Source organism: Thunnus thynnus, chromosome 12, assembly GCF_963924715.1.
Source record: "Thunnus thynnus chromosome 12, fThuThy2.1, whole genome shotgun sequence".
Taxonomy (NCBI): domain Eukaryota; kingdom Metazoa; phylum Chordata; class Actinopteri; order Scombriformes; family Scombridae; genus Thunnus; species Thunnus thynnus.
The window spans coordinates 2,839,612-2,856,123 of NC_089528.1; the positions used below are offsets into that span (position 1 = coordinate 2,839,612).

The window sequence follows — 16,512 nt, forward strand, 5'->3', positions numbered from 1 at the left end:
TCTCTACTCTATGTTGCTGACATACAGACACAGGCATGTGACACAATCCAGTGAAGCTGATATTTTCATCAGTCTCACCTGAAGTTGAGCAGTGAGTTAAAGAGGTCACTTTCCCAGCGTAATATTTTCATTTTCATGGTCTATTTACAAAGATTTGCATGTTTTCATGGTCATAAAGCACCTAGTTACAGCTGTACAGGCCATGGATGCAGCCTCTGTCTCACTCAGCCTGAAACAGGCTGTTTTGTGTCTGCTCAGTGCCCCTCTCTTCTGATTTATCTGGTGACAATTTGGAGGGAGCCTGACCCCTAGGTTGGGAACCACTGGACTAAACTAGCTAACTGTATATAAAGTAGTTGAAACTAGCTCCACGTCCAGTAGCTACAACAGTAGCATGCTGCTCTAACACTGATGCTTCAGTAATTTCATTTAATGATATAATAATGTAATTTAATTACAATATTAAAATATAATATTTAGCATACAGTACCAGTCAAACGTTTGGACACACCTTCCCATTCACTCAAATAAGAAAGTGTGTCCAAACGTTTGACTGGTACTGTATATAGGGACTGATTTTGTGGAAAATGGGTTACTTTTAGTACTTAAATTTTACTTAAGTAAATTTAGCTGATAATACTTACATACTTTTACTTAGGACTTTTGCTTGTAATGGAGTATCTTTATACAGTAGTATTGGTACTTTTACTTTACTAAAGGATCTGAATTCTTCTTCCACCATTGTCCAGTTTAAAATCAGTTCAAATGAACATATTTGGAAGGTGAATGGAGGTATGATGAAGGGGCATTTGAGTTCATCTGACAGGGCTGTGGGGTACATCAGACAAACAAGGTCAGGAACCACTGGCCTAGTGGTTAAGAGGCCTTGCTGTATATTTCAGTAATGTTTTGTAGTTGACCTTGTAATATTAATGTAATGTGGTAACTTATCTGTGATAGAAAGAGTCATTTGGTCTCTCATATCTTTCTCTTTAGCTACTGAATGCTTCGTTATGTTCACCAGCTAGTCTCTAACTATGTGTTTGGTGCTGAGCAAATAAAGTGTAGTGAGAGTATTAAGTGTATATATCAGTTTTTGAAAAGATAATTTTATCTCTAAATGTCTTTGAGTTAGTTTTTGTTTGTGTCCTCCGCTGGTGTGAAATAAGACACAAGTCTAAGCCAGGCTAGCAGCTCTGTGAGGCTAAAGCCAGCATGCTAATATTCTCATGATGACAATGCTAACATGCTGATGTTTAGTGGGTTTAATGCTAAGATTACTAATTAGCACTAAACACAAAGTAAAGCTGGTGGGAATGTTATTCGTTTATCAGATATCTAGTAAAATTTTGACCTGATGATGACATTTAAGGCCATGACAATCCATCCAATGGTTGTAAAGAACTGAACTAAAAAAGTGACACATCTAAAGAGATGAACCAACAGACAACATTGCCAACACAAGTGTAGCTAAAAAGAATGATTGAATCTTCTGGTTGAATCGCTGTCAGGAGAAATGCTTTGATAAAAAAAGAATATGATATCAAAATCAAACTGTCAGTTGAAGATGTTTTTATTAAGTAACATGAATTAAAACACATGTAAACATATAGTACCTCAGGCACTTTGAGGAGCTATCGAGTTTACCTTTCTTGGTTCTGTAGCTAGATTCTATGCTCTCCAGCTAACCAGTCCACAGCTCTACCTCACTTTCCTAAAAAAGTCCTCACATCATTCTAGCCAGTGCCTGTCACAGTAAAAACAGGTCTAGAAATATAAACTACGTTCCACGTGGCCACCCAAAGTCTCTCTGCTGTCTGTCCAACTTCCTCTCAGCTCTGCTCAGACAGATTAGGCGGCTGTCTGTCAAGGATGCTAGCCAGTGTTTTGAATGGCTGTCCCCAATCTCCAAGGGAACTAAAATCCCCTGTATTGTCAATTACCCATGACTCCTCTATAGAGCTGAGCGAGCCAGCCACTGAGCCGTCGCCTTCGTAGGCGTACGTGGCCAGCGAATCATAGGGCGGCACCGTGTAACCCTGCTGGCTCTCCTCCAGCCGCTGTTCGATGAACTCCCTGATCATTTCAGCATCACCTTCAGTCACCCTGTGACGGTGAGCAGGTGGCAGCTCGTTTTTCACGGTGGCAATGACACTGGCTGTTTGACGATGGATGTCAGGTGACCTGATGTCATCATAGCGACTGTTGAGATGCAACAGAACCCCATCGCCGTAGCCGTTTTTCTCCTTCTTGGAGGTGCTGCTGTGAATGCTGGTGCGCTGTGAATGTGTGTTGCGCAGGGTGCCCATGTCGAAGGCGTGAGTGTCCTCCTCGCCGCCGCCCTCATCATCATAGTGAATGACATTATCACGGATGTCCTCTTTCGATGTCATCAGAGTCTCTTTCTCTTTGTGGCGCCTCTGGCTCATGTATAATGCAGCCATAACTGTAAGACATAAAGATAATAAGGTGATGGATTAGTCCAGTCTCTTTCTCTTCTTTCTTATTTTCACTCTGACTTGTCTTTGTGTCAGATCCAACTGGATGTTTATCAAAGCTATGTAAAATTTGTTATGTAATGATATCATATTTTAAAAGGTTCTGATTACAACAAGGACAATTAGCACATGGACTGCTTGGGCGTCTCCAAGCGCTCCTGCTATTTAGGTCCATGCATGCGTGGCAGTGCAAAGTGCAAAAGGGCTGTGTGAAGGTGAATATAGATCAGAGGGTGTGGTGATTAATAAATACACTCTCAGCCAATCATGTCATTTTTCTAAAAATTCTGAAACAGCTGAGCCAATCACACTGAAGAATGACCACAATCGTTCAACAAATGGAAACAATTCTTCACAAAATCATATTGTTGTCTGGAGATGCAGAGTACACAATGTGAACACGCAGCAGCACACATTTGCAGCCAGAGGCAGATAGTGGGGTTTTTATTTTACTTTTTTATTAAAACAATGGTGATAAAAAAAACAAAAAAACATTGTGTAAATTGTCATTTTAAAAATGTGGTGAATTGATATGATTGCATTGATCTCACGCTATTTCAGCACCAATTCTATTGTATTTCACATCATTTAACACTAATTGATGTTATACAAGAGTGTTTGCGCCCAAATATATTTCAAGAATAATGATTTTCTGATGTTCTTTTTTGACATGACTACTGTGGGACACTGGTGTCATTAATATTTAAATCCTATAAACAGTGACTCTAAAATTCTCCCTCCCTGTAATGAGTTTTGCATTAATCTCAACCTTGTTCACCTTTCTTTTTTGTTCTCCCCACAGCTCTACAAGTTTATTAATAATGTTAGTAAGCCTGTCTTAATAAAACACTCACTCATATGTAAGCTGAAAGATTTATTGGTTGCTGTTATCATTCCTTCTCTCCCTGCTATCTGTGCAGTGATCCCTTTCTAACAGAGCTTCTCTGATGGGGGACAGAATCCACAATTATCTCAAAAGGTGAACAGTGACTGTGGATTTTGTTGGTAACAAAATTGTGTAACATCACAGTGGAATAGTAAATGTTTGCAAGCTAGTGAGTAGCGTGTTCTTTGGCAAACATTGTGTAAACAAGTAACCGACCACTTTCTCAATAAATATGTACCTTTTGTGATCAGTATGACAGCACACAGGGAAAGGTTCCGGAGTGCAAAAGCAGAAAACAACACTTGATTTTGTGTGTCAAACAGTGCTCTCAGTTTTCTCAAGTTCTTTTGGCAGGCTGAGGACTTGACACTGAGAATGTTGGTTCGCTAACAATGTTGGGTTAACACTTTCTGATTGAAAAGGAACACCTGGTTAAATCCAGTGGTTGTATAATGTGTTTTATGTCAGTAGACAAATGAAAAAGCTGATGTCGTGAAGTATCCTGATGCCAGGGTCTAACAGGATGACACCTCACTCCCAGGTCAGATGCAGGGTAATTTGCTCTGCTCTCAGTTGAAGTCTGCATGTGAGAGATATAAACTGCCAAAACTGAGTGATAGCAGCTTTGAAGATGGTGAGCAGAGGAAACCCTGCTGTTCTCTCAAATCTACAGACACAAAACATTGAGAACACTCACACTCCTGTCCTGGTTTGCTCACCAAAGGCCTGCTGTGTTTAGTTACCTGTCAATGCATGCTCATTCTGACATTAATACACAGCAGATAGCTAAATCTTCATATTTCTGAACAGTTTAATTCTTAGCAGAATTCTTGTAGTCATGCTATTTTCCCACAGACACCATATACACAAACATATCCTGTCATCAAGCGACTGGGTTATGTAATGTAAAGTGATGAAGTTAGCTGCTGGCATTTTCCACCAAACAGATGTGACAAAACTCTCTAAAATATACATATGGAGAGGTTGAATGAGTATAATGAATATAATGATGATTCATTTATTTAAACACATTACCAAACTTAGCTTTGAAGAAAAAATGTTTTTTGTTTTTACTCTCCAGTATAATTATGTGCACATAAATGATCGAGAAAAAGCATCTGCAGGAATAATAGTAAAAAATAATAATTTTGAAAAATCAAAGGGATTCAAGTATAGTTTGTTAGGTCAAATAATAAATTAAACAACAGAAACCCTTGTTTTTTTTAGTTTAGTTTTGTCTTTTAATGTGTTTAATTAAATGCAGTGTAATTTTGCTTTGGGCTTTACTTGTCAGTGGAACAGTGGCTGCCAGCCCATACAGCCCTGGCATGGGTGGTGCTCCACCAGCCACAGGGCTATATTCACATTCAACAAGCTTAATAAATTATTTCTGAATATTTCAAATGAGGAAATAAATTTGTTTTTATTTTTTAAGTCTGATATTGCTTCATATGAAGTCATAGAGTCATGCAACACATATTGATTCAACACAGTAGTTCCTCCTCCCCTAGATGAATATACAAATCACCCCCAAACCAATAAAAGAATGGAACTGATGAGTAATCATGATTGGCTACTGAACCTGATTCATGATTTTAGTCAATTAAAGGTTTTCAGATATTTTTCTCTCATTATGTTCATTAGCTAGTGTCTAACTGTGCCTGTCAGATGCTTGGTGCTTCAGGTAGTGTGGGTACAGCGGGGTTTATCAGAGCTTTTTCTGGTGAAAATTGCTGGAGATGAGGCAAATGAGAGCTGTGAGTATAAATCAAACTGTAAAGTTTCTTGAGTTTAAGAAACTCAATGAGTTTAAGGACATTAAAACACTTGAGCTGAGGGGAGTTGGTAATAATTATCTGTGGGTTCATCACTACAAGTGAATCAATTAATCTATTATTCATATAAAAGTATTGATTAGTGCAGCTTTAAATTGTTAGGAAATGGCAAGTAACATGTTCTCATCATAAAATGTAGTAAAAGAAAATCAATAGTAACTGGAAGTCAGTAGTAAGGTCTAAAACAATCTTATTATCCACTGATCTCTTAGAACACTTTGGTACTTAAAGGGGATGTATTCTGCACATTCCCAGGTCTTTATTTATATTCTGGGGCTCAACTGGAATATCTTTGCATGATTTACAGTTCAAAAACTCTTATATTTATCTTATACTGACCCCTTATGCAGCCTCTCAGTTCAGCCTCTGTCTGAAACAGGCCATTTTAGCTCCTGTGTGTTTAAGGCCCACCTCCCAATGAGCCCACTCTATTCTGATAGGCCAGCTCTTGGAAGCTGCCCCCCAGAGACTACATCAACAAACAAAGAAATAAACTATAGTAGTAGGATTTCAAAACCTTTTCTCGTTCTTTACCCAAAATGTCAACTTCTCAAATCTATCCATACATGTTCAAGCAGAAATCCGATCCAACATATGGGAGTAGACAATGCAAACATTACATGGAAAAACCTTAGCAACAACCAAGGCTATGGAACGGACAGCTGTTAATAGGCATGCATGACGAGCTAACGTCAGCTTGTCAGCAAGATAGAAAAAAGGTTGCAAATGAAGTGTTCAGAGCAGATGGAGGCTTTTGACTCACAAGAAGCATTTCTACATATGTTCACCTCACATTTTGGAACTTTGACCATGTTTAACATCTGACATCATAACAGGATATGAAAACAGAATTTTTTGGGGCATTTTTGCCCTTGTTGGATAGAGGATTGTGAAGAGGCAGACAGGAAACAAGGGCAGAGAGATGGGTATGACATGCCACAAGGGTCATTGCCTGGAACTGAACCAGGGACATTATGGTTAGGGGGCATGCACAGTAACCATTTGGCTAACAGGCGCTCCCTTGAGTAAAGGATCTGTATACTTCTTCCACCAGTGCATTTGGATGAATACAATTGGTTGTGTTTATTGGTGGGAAGATAGTTGTGGAGTTTGTTCTTGCTACACTAGTGACATCTAGTTGTTCACCCTGGCAAAGATGGCCAAACATGTCACTTAGCAAATGTTGGACCAAACCTCCCCTTTGGTCAATAGTAGGTTAGGTGTCTAGGGAATTAGATTTTCCATATTGTGTGCAAAAGGGGTCAAAATTGCGTAAAACAAACAAACAAAAAAAAGTTCCTGTGCAATGTGAATGTTTCTGCTTTGCTTTACTGAACTTTTCTGTTCCCCTCGCAGGACAACACAAACCAGCTTCTGTGTTGTGTCTCAGGCCGATTTTTGAACCAGCCATCAAAGAAAAGGCACACAAATGGATTAGCGAGAACAGAGGGCTGCTTTAGAGACTGCTGTGTGTGTCAGATGCAGAGTGCAGAGCAACACACAACACACAGAGCTGTGGATTAGTTTCAAAACTACCACATCAGTGAACTGCTCATCTTCTTCTCATCAAGCCTGTGCTGCATGGATTTAAAGGTCAGTATATAAACCAATACACAGCAAGTCTATATGACAAAAGTAGGCTTTTCATTCAGCTACCAGGAATGTATAAGGACAACGTTGTGAGAATAAAAGTATATATACTGCATGTTGGTCACATATTAAACTATTGTAGAAATATAGTTGTCTTTAATAATGGTGGGGATTAGTCACAGAAATTAGAATGTTTTTATACCACTGCAAAAATACACCTGCTCCACAAATAAAGGAGTGGATAACATTAATGACAAACAAATTATGTTTTTGGTTCTGTCAGTTTGGTATGACAAAAAGCTCTTCATATTACAATACCCATGAGTCTCAGTTGCTGCATCTATGGAGAAAAAGCCGGTCTCGAATCAAAACTAGCAAAGTCAAAATGTTCTGTCTTGTGTACAACCCACTCTACAGTAGCAGAATACATCTTAAATGGACCCAAACTTCAAAGTGAACTGATTTAAGCTGCTGAATGTTTTACTGAGGGTTTTGCCTTCAGTTCACTGTTAATAGTGCACACAACTACAGCTTGATGATTTGACATTTTGTACCAAAATGAAATTGGAAGTCGTTTTCTCTGCAAGTTTTTAAGTCCGCAAGTTTTATTAAACCAAACCAGACATTTTATGATGCATTTGCTTATTTTCTGTACTGATGAATCAACCAGGAGAAACTCCAACTGTCAGTCACCTGACATTGTCATCAAGTCCTCCAAATTAAAAGACAATATAAGTTGTTGGTCCACGCACTCCAGAATGACACATAGAAGTGTTTTCTGATTTGACACACCCATCAGCAGGACTACATCATTTGTCTCTGCCTTCCAAAAGCCTTACAAATTGTACTGTAGATTGCACTGAAGAAAAATAGTATTGTTTTATGATGTGACAACATTATGGTTAAACGTACAATATGTAATTTCTGCCGCCAGGGGTCTCTCAATCAAAACAATAACAAACGATGGAGTTTAATGATGCTGTGAAGTAACGTGGGATCATGGGAGTTGTTGTCTTTATTGTTAAACAACCAGCTTCTCCGGGTTAGGATTACTCCAGTGTTCATCGCTACTGCTCACCTTTCTCAGCTTCTTTCTCTGAAAACTTAAAATACAGACGTCCAAGTCCAAAAGTTCTAGAATCTAAAAAGTTCATCATAAAAATGTGGCTTAAAACTGAATAAAATTCATTCAATTCATAACAGTATCTGGTGGAAAACCACAAAACTGACACATGCATCTTGTGCACATATACTCTTTGGTAGAGATTAAAATTACAGATTTCTGGGGGTTTGAAAATTATTGGGAACATTTGGCATAATGTAAGTACACAACTCAACAAAACATATAACATAGGTCTAGTTGTTTTAAGACATTTTAATGTGGAATAATTACATATTATAGCTTTAAAGGGGACGTATTCTGCACATTTCGAGGTCTATATTCATATTCTGGGGCTCTACTGGAATATCTTTGCATGATTTACAGTGCAAAAACTCTAATATTTATCTTATTTATCTTATTTATCTTATGCAGCCTCTCAGTTCACCCTCTGTCTGAAACAGGCCATTTTAGCTCCTGTGTGTTTAAGGCCCCCCTCCCAATGAGCTCACTCTGTTCTGATAGGCCAGCTCTTGGAAGCTGCCCACCGGCGACTTCGGCTGACTCCAGACACTACATCAACAAACAAAGAAATAAACTATAGTAGTAGGATTTCAAAACCTTTTGGGAATGAGTCACAGTAGTAGTACATTTTCTGCCAGGCCTTTACAGTATAGTTATTTTAATGTAACAGAGCGGGGAATGGAGTGTTGGAGGAAAGGGAAGAAATATGGTGCTGCACATAACAAGACACATACAGGCAATGGATGTATTATGAGATCAGTAGTTATTTTTACAGTGAGTGGAGCAGTTTCTGTGGCTGTCTCCAGTGTTTATAATGATAAGTGCATCTTTAAATTGAGAGTGATGTGCACCACCCGTGTAGCCATGGGTGTGCCCGGATGTGCCTGTGCCATCTAAATCTCAAGCTGGCACACCCAGCATAACCATAGAAGCCTGTCACAGGCTGTCAGACAGGCTGTGTTGCTCAAGTGATCATTGTGATGTGACTCAGCCAACGCACTTTCTATGTTAACGCTACAGCCATGACTACACAAAGTTTTTCCTTTAATTTGTCACCACAAATAGTGGGTTTTTTTTACAAATATTTGTTTCATACAAATTTTTTTAAAAATATTTGTTAGTTACAGGTCTGTCTGCAATGAGGTGGTGAGTAAAGTTGTAGCTCAGTAGTCAGCATAGTTGTCTATGATCTGGGAGAATCCAGTTCAAGACCTGATGTGGGGACCTTCTTCGTAAGGTATATATATATATAAGGTTTATTTATGAACACTTATTGTAACACTTTAATTTTCTAAAATTAAAAGCGTAATCAAAGCAAAAATAGGATTTTTAAGCCTCTTTCCATTTTTATTCAAATACAAATACAAATACAAATAATTGTGCTGCCTCAACAAATACAGATACAAATACAAATACCGGGCTTTCTGCACATCCCTATTGTGTATATATGAGCAACTGATCCTGATGTTTTTCTTGGGAGGACAGTCTAGTTATTGCTTTTTTGCCACTTTTTGTAGATTCTTTAAACTTTTGTGGCCCAAATTGGTAGTATCAAAACAGCCATTGTTGCAGACAGAAAAAAATGCAAATACTGCACCAATTTCACCAAGACAAAAACCTCTGCCTTCAACATAATTTGAATAATCACTTACAAATTTTACACATGGGGATTTAATTATGTCCACCCAGACCACAAAGGCTGCTGGAGGTGTATTAAGTCTACATCCTTTTGTCTGTCCTGATTTATTTCTTCACCTTTAATTTGTTCACTCACTCATCCTCTCTTCCACTTTTGATAACAACCAAATTTATTTGTACACTGCTTATCCTGTCTCCTGCTATATAATCAATAGCAGCAGGAAAACAAAGGCAGCTGCTTTAACCAGATAATCAATGAGTTTAAACTGCCCTGCGAGGCCTCCTCTGTTCCACATGGCTGACACCACCACTGCTGTTGCTGACTGGAATACACATCAGCCCTATCAGACATTTAAAAACAGAGAAACTGCATTTGATATGCTAACCTGATATTCTGTTGTAACCTCCTGCATTTTTAAGAGTAGATGTATCTTGAGTAATTACATAGTTTGTGCTTTCTTGGTCATTTTAGTCAATATTTTTAGCACACAGCGTTTTCTCCTTGTTGATATGCATAATTTCTATCTTCTTCCTGTCATAAGAAATGCAGAGAGCAGAGGAATACTCAGAAAAAAAAGAATCTGCAAGTGGGTGCAGAAGTTGAAGGCTGGCAGTGCTAAATCATTAAATGAGAAATTCTTAAATCTTGACCTCATTCAATCAAACTAACGGCCGACAAACATATGAGCTGATTGAGGGCTAATAACTGCTCACCAGTTGCAGTTACAGTGGTGAAACATGCATCAGACATGAGTGTAACATCTTATGTCTATTAAACAGCAAACAAAGAACTTCTGTCTCTTTTCTGTCCAAAGCTTTACAAATTCCTAAAACACAATTCAAATCTTTAGTGATCATCCAAGTAGGGGAACTTATCAGAAATGAAAGAAAACGTACATCCCTTGAATTATCATGAGCAATTTAACTTCAATCACTCAACAAACACACAAAGCCTTTTCTCTTTAGGGAGACCTGAACATTGAACTTGCCTGTTTCTATTTGGACTTTTGATGAAATTCTGCTTTACATAAGGCTCTACTCTGTATTTACTCTGCACCAAATGTCAACAGACCAACTTTCCCTATACACCAGCAAGCATTTGCAACAGGCATAATGAATATTACAATTAACATGTTCTGCTTTGAGTTGCTAATAAGATGTTCACATGTCTGGAGGTTCCTGTTCCATATCATGACGGGTGAAAGCTTATGAACTCCCACAATCCACTGAATAGCTGTGTAATGGACTGTGTTACAATTCACATGTTCATGGACAGGACAGGACACACACATGACTTATATAGTTGTATGTAAGTGTGGAATCCTACATTCTGACATAGTCTGACTTTGCTCAGCTCTGATCCAAACTAAAACACTAATACTTTCCTTAAAAGTTACATGCTTATCTAATATAAAATCTAACCACTTAGATTGGTCAGTACATGACAACATTTACAAGTCTTGAGCACATTGGAGATCTCTAAAAAGCTCAGAGTAAATGCATCAGAGAAGCATTCAAGCCAGATTGAAATCTGCTCTGGGGATGGTTTGAAAACATTCTAACCAGATGTTAAAAAGGTGTAAATGCATTCATCTGCCCTAGATACATACGTAATCTTTACTCCTTCCAACTATAACATCATCAGCGCTCTTTGAAAGTAGCCTGTAAAGGATCTTTCCCCTGTGATAATGGCAGCTGAGGTCACATTGAAATTACACTTGAATCCTCCACTGTTCCTCTTCTCTTCTTAAAGCAACAAGAGAAAAGCAGCTCCAGTGATTTCAACTACACAGTCATAGCTAACTGTTGAAACTAAAATGCAAAGTGCAGAAGTTATTCTTCTTTGGATGTTTTGGCAGTTACCAAACAGCTTCAGGTACATTACCACCCTCCTCTGGACTGGAGTAGAACTGACCCTGATTTACACAGTCCAGGGAAAACGAGATGGATTGCAATCAGGTTTGTGATCTGGCCAACAGAGACATATACATATGTGTCTGAGTTAATAAAAGTGTCTAAACTCTTTATGTAAATGTTGTAAATGGGGCAACAAGTCCTCCAAATTAAACAACCAAATATGTCATTTGACCATGTGACTCCAGAACATGAAGAAGACACATAGGAGCGTTTTCTAATCTGGTGCCTTTATGACCATCAAATCTGTTACACAAAATGATGTTTTATGGTGTGACAACTATGCTTATGGTCCGGTAGGTTTATGCAGAAAAAACACCTGGCTAGGTTTAGGGAAAGATAGCCGCAGGATTTGGTTTCAAATGATCACTTTGTTAAGGTTAGACAAGCAGGTGTGGTGTGGGTTAAAGTTACTACTTCCTTAAAGTTAGGCCATCTTCACCTTCATGGCTACAGTAATACCAAAGAGCCAAGGTTAGGGGACGATAGTAGTTATGTTTTTTGACTGGACTGCAACAGCAGGGCCAGCTCTACACACGCGAAAGTCTGGCACTGATTGAATGAGTGAGTCAATGACTGAGTGATGAAGTTAGATCATTAATCAGCTGAAGGCTGCTGAAGCTAAGTATTCCAGAATGTATTTCGCACCAACCAACGGCAAGCAGCAATAGCAGAGATTAAGCTGTTGTATTTTTTGCTGTATCCCTGGACTGTTAATATGTCACTTTATTAAGTTTTAATATTTTTCTTCACATGAGAATAGTGCCACCATTACTTACTGAAGGAGACTGTTGTGTGACATTTACATGCTGTTGCCAGGGTTACATACTGTCAATGTCCATGTTACATGCATCTAGTATCTTTTCAAAATAAAACACTTCCGTGTTTATGGTAAATAAAATAAAACCAATATAACAAATACATTTACGAATGCAAACTTTACACATATCAAACACAGTGTGTTGGGGTCAATTACACTCAGCATTAATGATTAACTTGATAGTTCCTAGTTACTGCATTACAGGACTGGACTGGGACAAAAATTCAGGCCGGGAATCTTATCTAGACCAGGGATACTTGATAGGCAGACTCCGGTCCGGATCCGGACTCAAACAGAAATGAATCTGGACCAAGACATAAATCTGCATGATTATTATTTATCTTCATAATATGTATAATATGACTGTTTTTTTAAATAAATGCACACAATTAAGTTTCTGCACAGCTTCACAAAGGTGCCCTCATTTCATCTCCCATTCACAGCAGCATTAACACCACAACTACAGCATTAAACTGACTGAAATCATCAAATTAGGTTACAAGCAGAATAATAGTCAGCAATACAGCAAGAGAAAATTTGATTTGACTAAAAATTATGCATTTTCTCATCATTTTGGACTATTATTTCAATATTTATAAAAGAATTAAATTTTATGGTGCACTGTGTGCCTGACACCTATAGTCAGTGTGAAGTCACTAACCAGCTGTAGGAACACGTATGGTTATCTTATCTATACTCTTATCGGTCCAGTTCTTTATCAATACTCTTTTTCATTACTAATCACTTGAGTTTTTAAAAAATGATTTAAAAATATGTTTTAAATATAACAAAACATTGTTTCTAGAGCAGCAACAGTAACATTTACAACAGTCACTATGTTAACTCAATAATATCTCAATGGAAAGAAATCAAACATGTCAGTAGAATAAATAATATCACTGACAGCAAAATACTGAGTGAAGTTGAGAGAGAATGAAGAACATCCTGTCTGTTCTCCTCCCTCTTCTGCTGATGTGATTCACTGCATGCAGGTACAGCTGGTAGAGGGAGGAGGGGCTGGTTTGTCTCAGCCAATAGCTCAGTTTACAAGAATTTGACTAGTTTTAATATAACATTAAGTTACAAACTGCTCAGTTCGGGTTCATACAGACAGCTTTTGTTTTAGCTTGTTCTTAACAATTCACTATTTGCCTAACCAGTGCACTGTTGTTGTGTAAAACATACCAGTGGTAGATGGGAGTCTGAGAGCAAAGCAGATGAAAATAAGTTCTTATTGGCTTTTTAATCGCAAAGGTTTTATTGCATTTGTCAAGTGTCAAGTTATAATTAACTTGAGTTACACGTTATCTTCACTTCACCTAGTTCACTGCATCCACCTCTCTGCTGTCCGCTGTGTATGTGTGTGTGTGTGTGTGTGTTTGTGTGTGTTTGTGTGTGTCTGTGTGTGTGTGTGTGTGAGGAGCTGAGCCCCAGGGAGCAGAGAAGAGGACAGAGAAGCTAATGGGACCGTAAATGACACCAAAACGTGTGGTAGAGATGCATAGTGTTTTTTTCTGTTCATTCAGCTTAGGTGCTGCGTCTTATAATGACAGGAAAACCCTGCATAATTGTGTGTTGTGCATAGACTTATTGATGCAGGAGGGTAAGTGCTTTGGACCAATCAGATGTCACGATAGGCACGGATCTTACCATCAGGTCAAAAGCAATGAAAGGGAAGGAGGGACTGCATTCCTACAGATCTGAATGGATGTGGCTGTGCTGTGTTGTTTTTGCTGTGATTTACCTAAATAATTTTGCATTTTGACACTGGCCTGACACCACTGGCCAATCAGCAGACGAATCAGGCAAGCCACCGGGAATTGTCCCAGTATCCCAATGGCCAGTCCAGGCCTGCTGCATTAAAACTATATTAGGGTTGTGTGTAAGTGAAATAATATGTAAAACATATAAAAAATACCCTAAATCTTAACCCAAACCTTCTTACAACAGCACCATATAGTCTACATCCAAAATGTTATTTTAAGTATTTGTTTTTCTTATGTGTACCACACCTTGAGTTACAACTACTATATGAGAAGTGCTATACAAATAAATAAACATAAACTTACATAAAGACAAACATCTTAAAAATGCTGCGATGTTAATGTCTGATGTTAATCAGGCAACATACAAATTAAAAGTGCTCTAGTGTTTAATACACAGTCCAGCCATATTCTAAATTTTGACCTGGTCTTGTTAAAAAACTGCCCCAACTAGCAGTTGGAAACAGGAAACGAACAGTGGTGTCCACTGGCAAGGTCCACTGTTGGGTAAATGCCTCCATCCACCTCTCCTCCTCCTCTGAATGAAGAAAATGATCAACTTTTATATAAGTCATCTGAACTGCACCACTGCTCTGGCTCATAATTAGAATGTTGTTTTTGGGCGACTGACATTATGACCTATTGTGTCATTTTTCTTGGGAGGACAGTCTCAAATGGGGCCTTTGACAGCACTGTTAAACAAAAATTAACAGTAAAAGTTGTAGTAATTAAATCGTACTGTTTGTGTTTTATCCTGGTTAACACTTACCATTCACCAAAGATATTGAGCATATTTAAAAGATCTTTTTCATGCTTCACAAGTAAGATTATGTCATGTGAGTATGACAAGGTTGCTATAGTGAATTGAGTACCCTAGAATACATTTTGCTTCCATCTTAAAGTATGACTATGGCAACACAAATTGAAGAAGAATGTGTATTGGACTGAAGCCAGATGGTCAATAATCAAAGATTCTTACAATCCGTATACGATATCTTCCCCCATCTGCTGCTGAAAGTCCTTATTGGAAGCTCTGCATGCAGATGTGGTGTAATGGCGACCACATACCAGAACTGCCACCCTCCCTCCCCCCACCCGCACTCCATTAGAAAACCAATCGTCTGATCTGTGAAGCAGATCAGTGCACAGAGAAGGAAAAACAACATCCCCTGGGGTATGTGCTATAGAAACTAAACAAGGTCATAGTGTAGGCTAGGGGCCGGGTTAATGGGGGCTGCTGGTATGTACTGCAGTGCATTGATGTTTCAGCATGTTCAGCTCTTTGGGAGACTTAATAGAAAACCATCTTGTGTCTGCATCAGGGTTTTTTTTTGTGTGTGAAATGCTCGCTGCTGGAGGAGAGAAAAACTTACAGTATGGTACAACTGAGGATAGTGAAAAGGAAAGAACATGGTTCCAGAAATAATAACAGAGGCGCTACAGTGGGTCAGAGGGGAATTCAAAGGGAGAGAGGACACACGGTCTGCAATCTGTCAGTGAAAAATCCATGCTCTGAAAACCTGTGCTGTTTATTGGCTTCCTTTGTGACTCAGGTTAAAGCCAGCATTCAGTTTGTTGGAGCGTGTCACTAAATAGTTTTACAAGTGCAAGACATTTACACAAAAGGGACAATATAGACAAACTTGCCAAAATCATATATTTGGTTGCGATTTAGCAGGATCAGCAGCAATACTGTACCCTAGTGCAGGTGGGAGAATAACGCTGTGTAAGCATTAGAGGAGGATTTATTTAGAGTTGAGAGAAGAGGAGTAGGAGGTGGAGTTGTTGGCTTGGTAAATTACTGAAATCTCTCCAGGCTGTAATGTAGCAGAGAACTACTTTTTGACACAAGAGACAAACATACAGCACCTTCCTTCCTAGCCAAATTGAAGTGAGAAATAGGGCAGACTATGAAACAGAACTGATCTGCAGCTTACCGTGAATCAAATGCAGCAATGTTGAAACACTTCCAGCATTGCCCAAAATACAGTTTATCAAGTAAAGCCTCCTGTTTTTGTGAAGTAGTAACGGGTTAAATCAATTTTCTATATATAATTCTTGGATTCATGCTGGGACCATAGAGAGTAGAATCTGCACCTCCCACTCACCCTTTTCACAGCTCCACTCAGGTCTTGACTTGACCTGGGACTCAAGTCTGGCAGGTCCCAAAATATATGCACTCTAATTGGTTCCAGTACAGTATGTCTGCTACCTGAGTGGATCCAGATGAACTCTCAAGAAAAATGACATGATTGCTGCTCTTCTCTTCTGCAGCACCGGGTCTATTTGGACCAACTCTGTCTCCTAGAAATTATGTTTATATACTACTAAATTGTTTTCCTAATTACGTTGCGTTAGCAAATGTAATTGCTGCCTGGATTATGTTTACAGGCCGAATGTTTTGAATGAATGTAATGCTACATTTATATACTGCGGTAAGTTGCA

At 38.6% G+C, this 16,512-nt stretch overlaps 1 protein-coding gene across 2 annotated transcripts in view; it reads right to left on the bottom strand.

The window, feature by feature from the left end:
- Positions 1-1,557: 1,557 nt before the first annotated feature.
- LOC137193594 (cadherin-12-like) overlaps positions 1,558-16,512 on the bottom strand; it is a 130,335-nt gene continuing 115,380 nt past the window's right edge. For both annotated transcript variants that reach the window (XM_067604823.1, XM_067604824.1), the window contains exon 14: positions 1,558-2,446. In XM_067604823.1, coding sequence (XP_067460924.1) covers positions 1,833-2,446 — 614 coding nt within the window. In that variant the 3' untranslated portion in view covers positions 1,558-1,832. The remainder of the gene's footprint in view (positions 2,447-16,512) is intronic.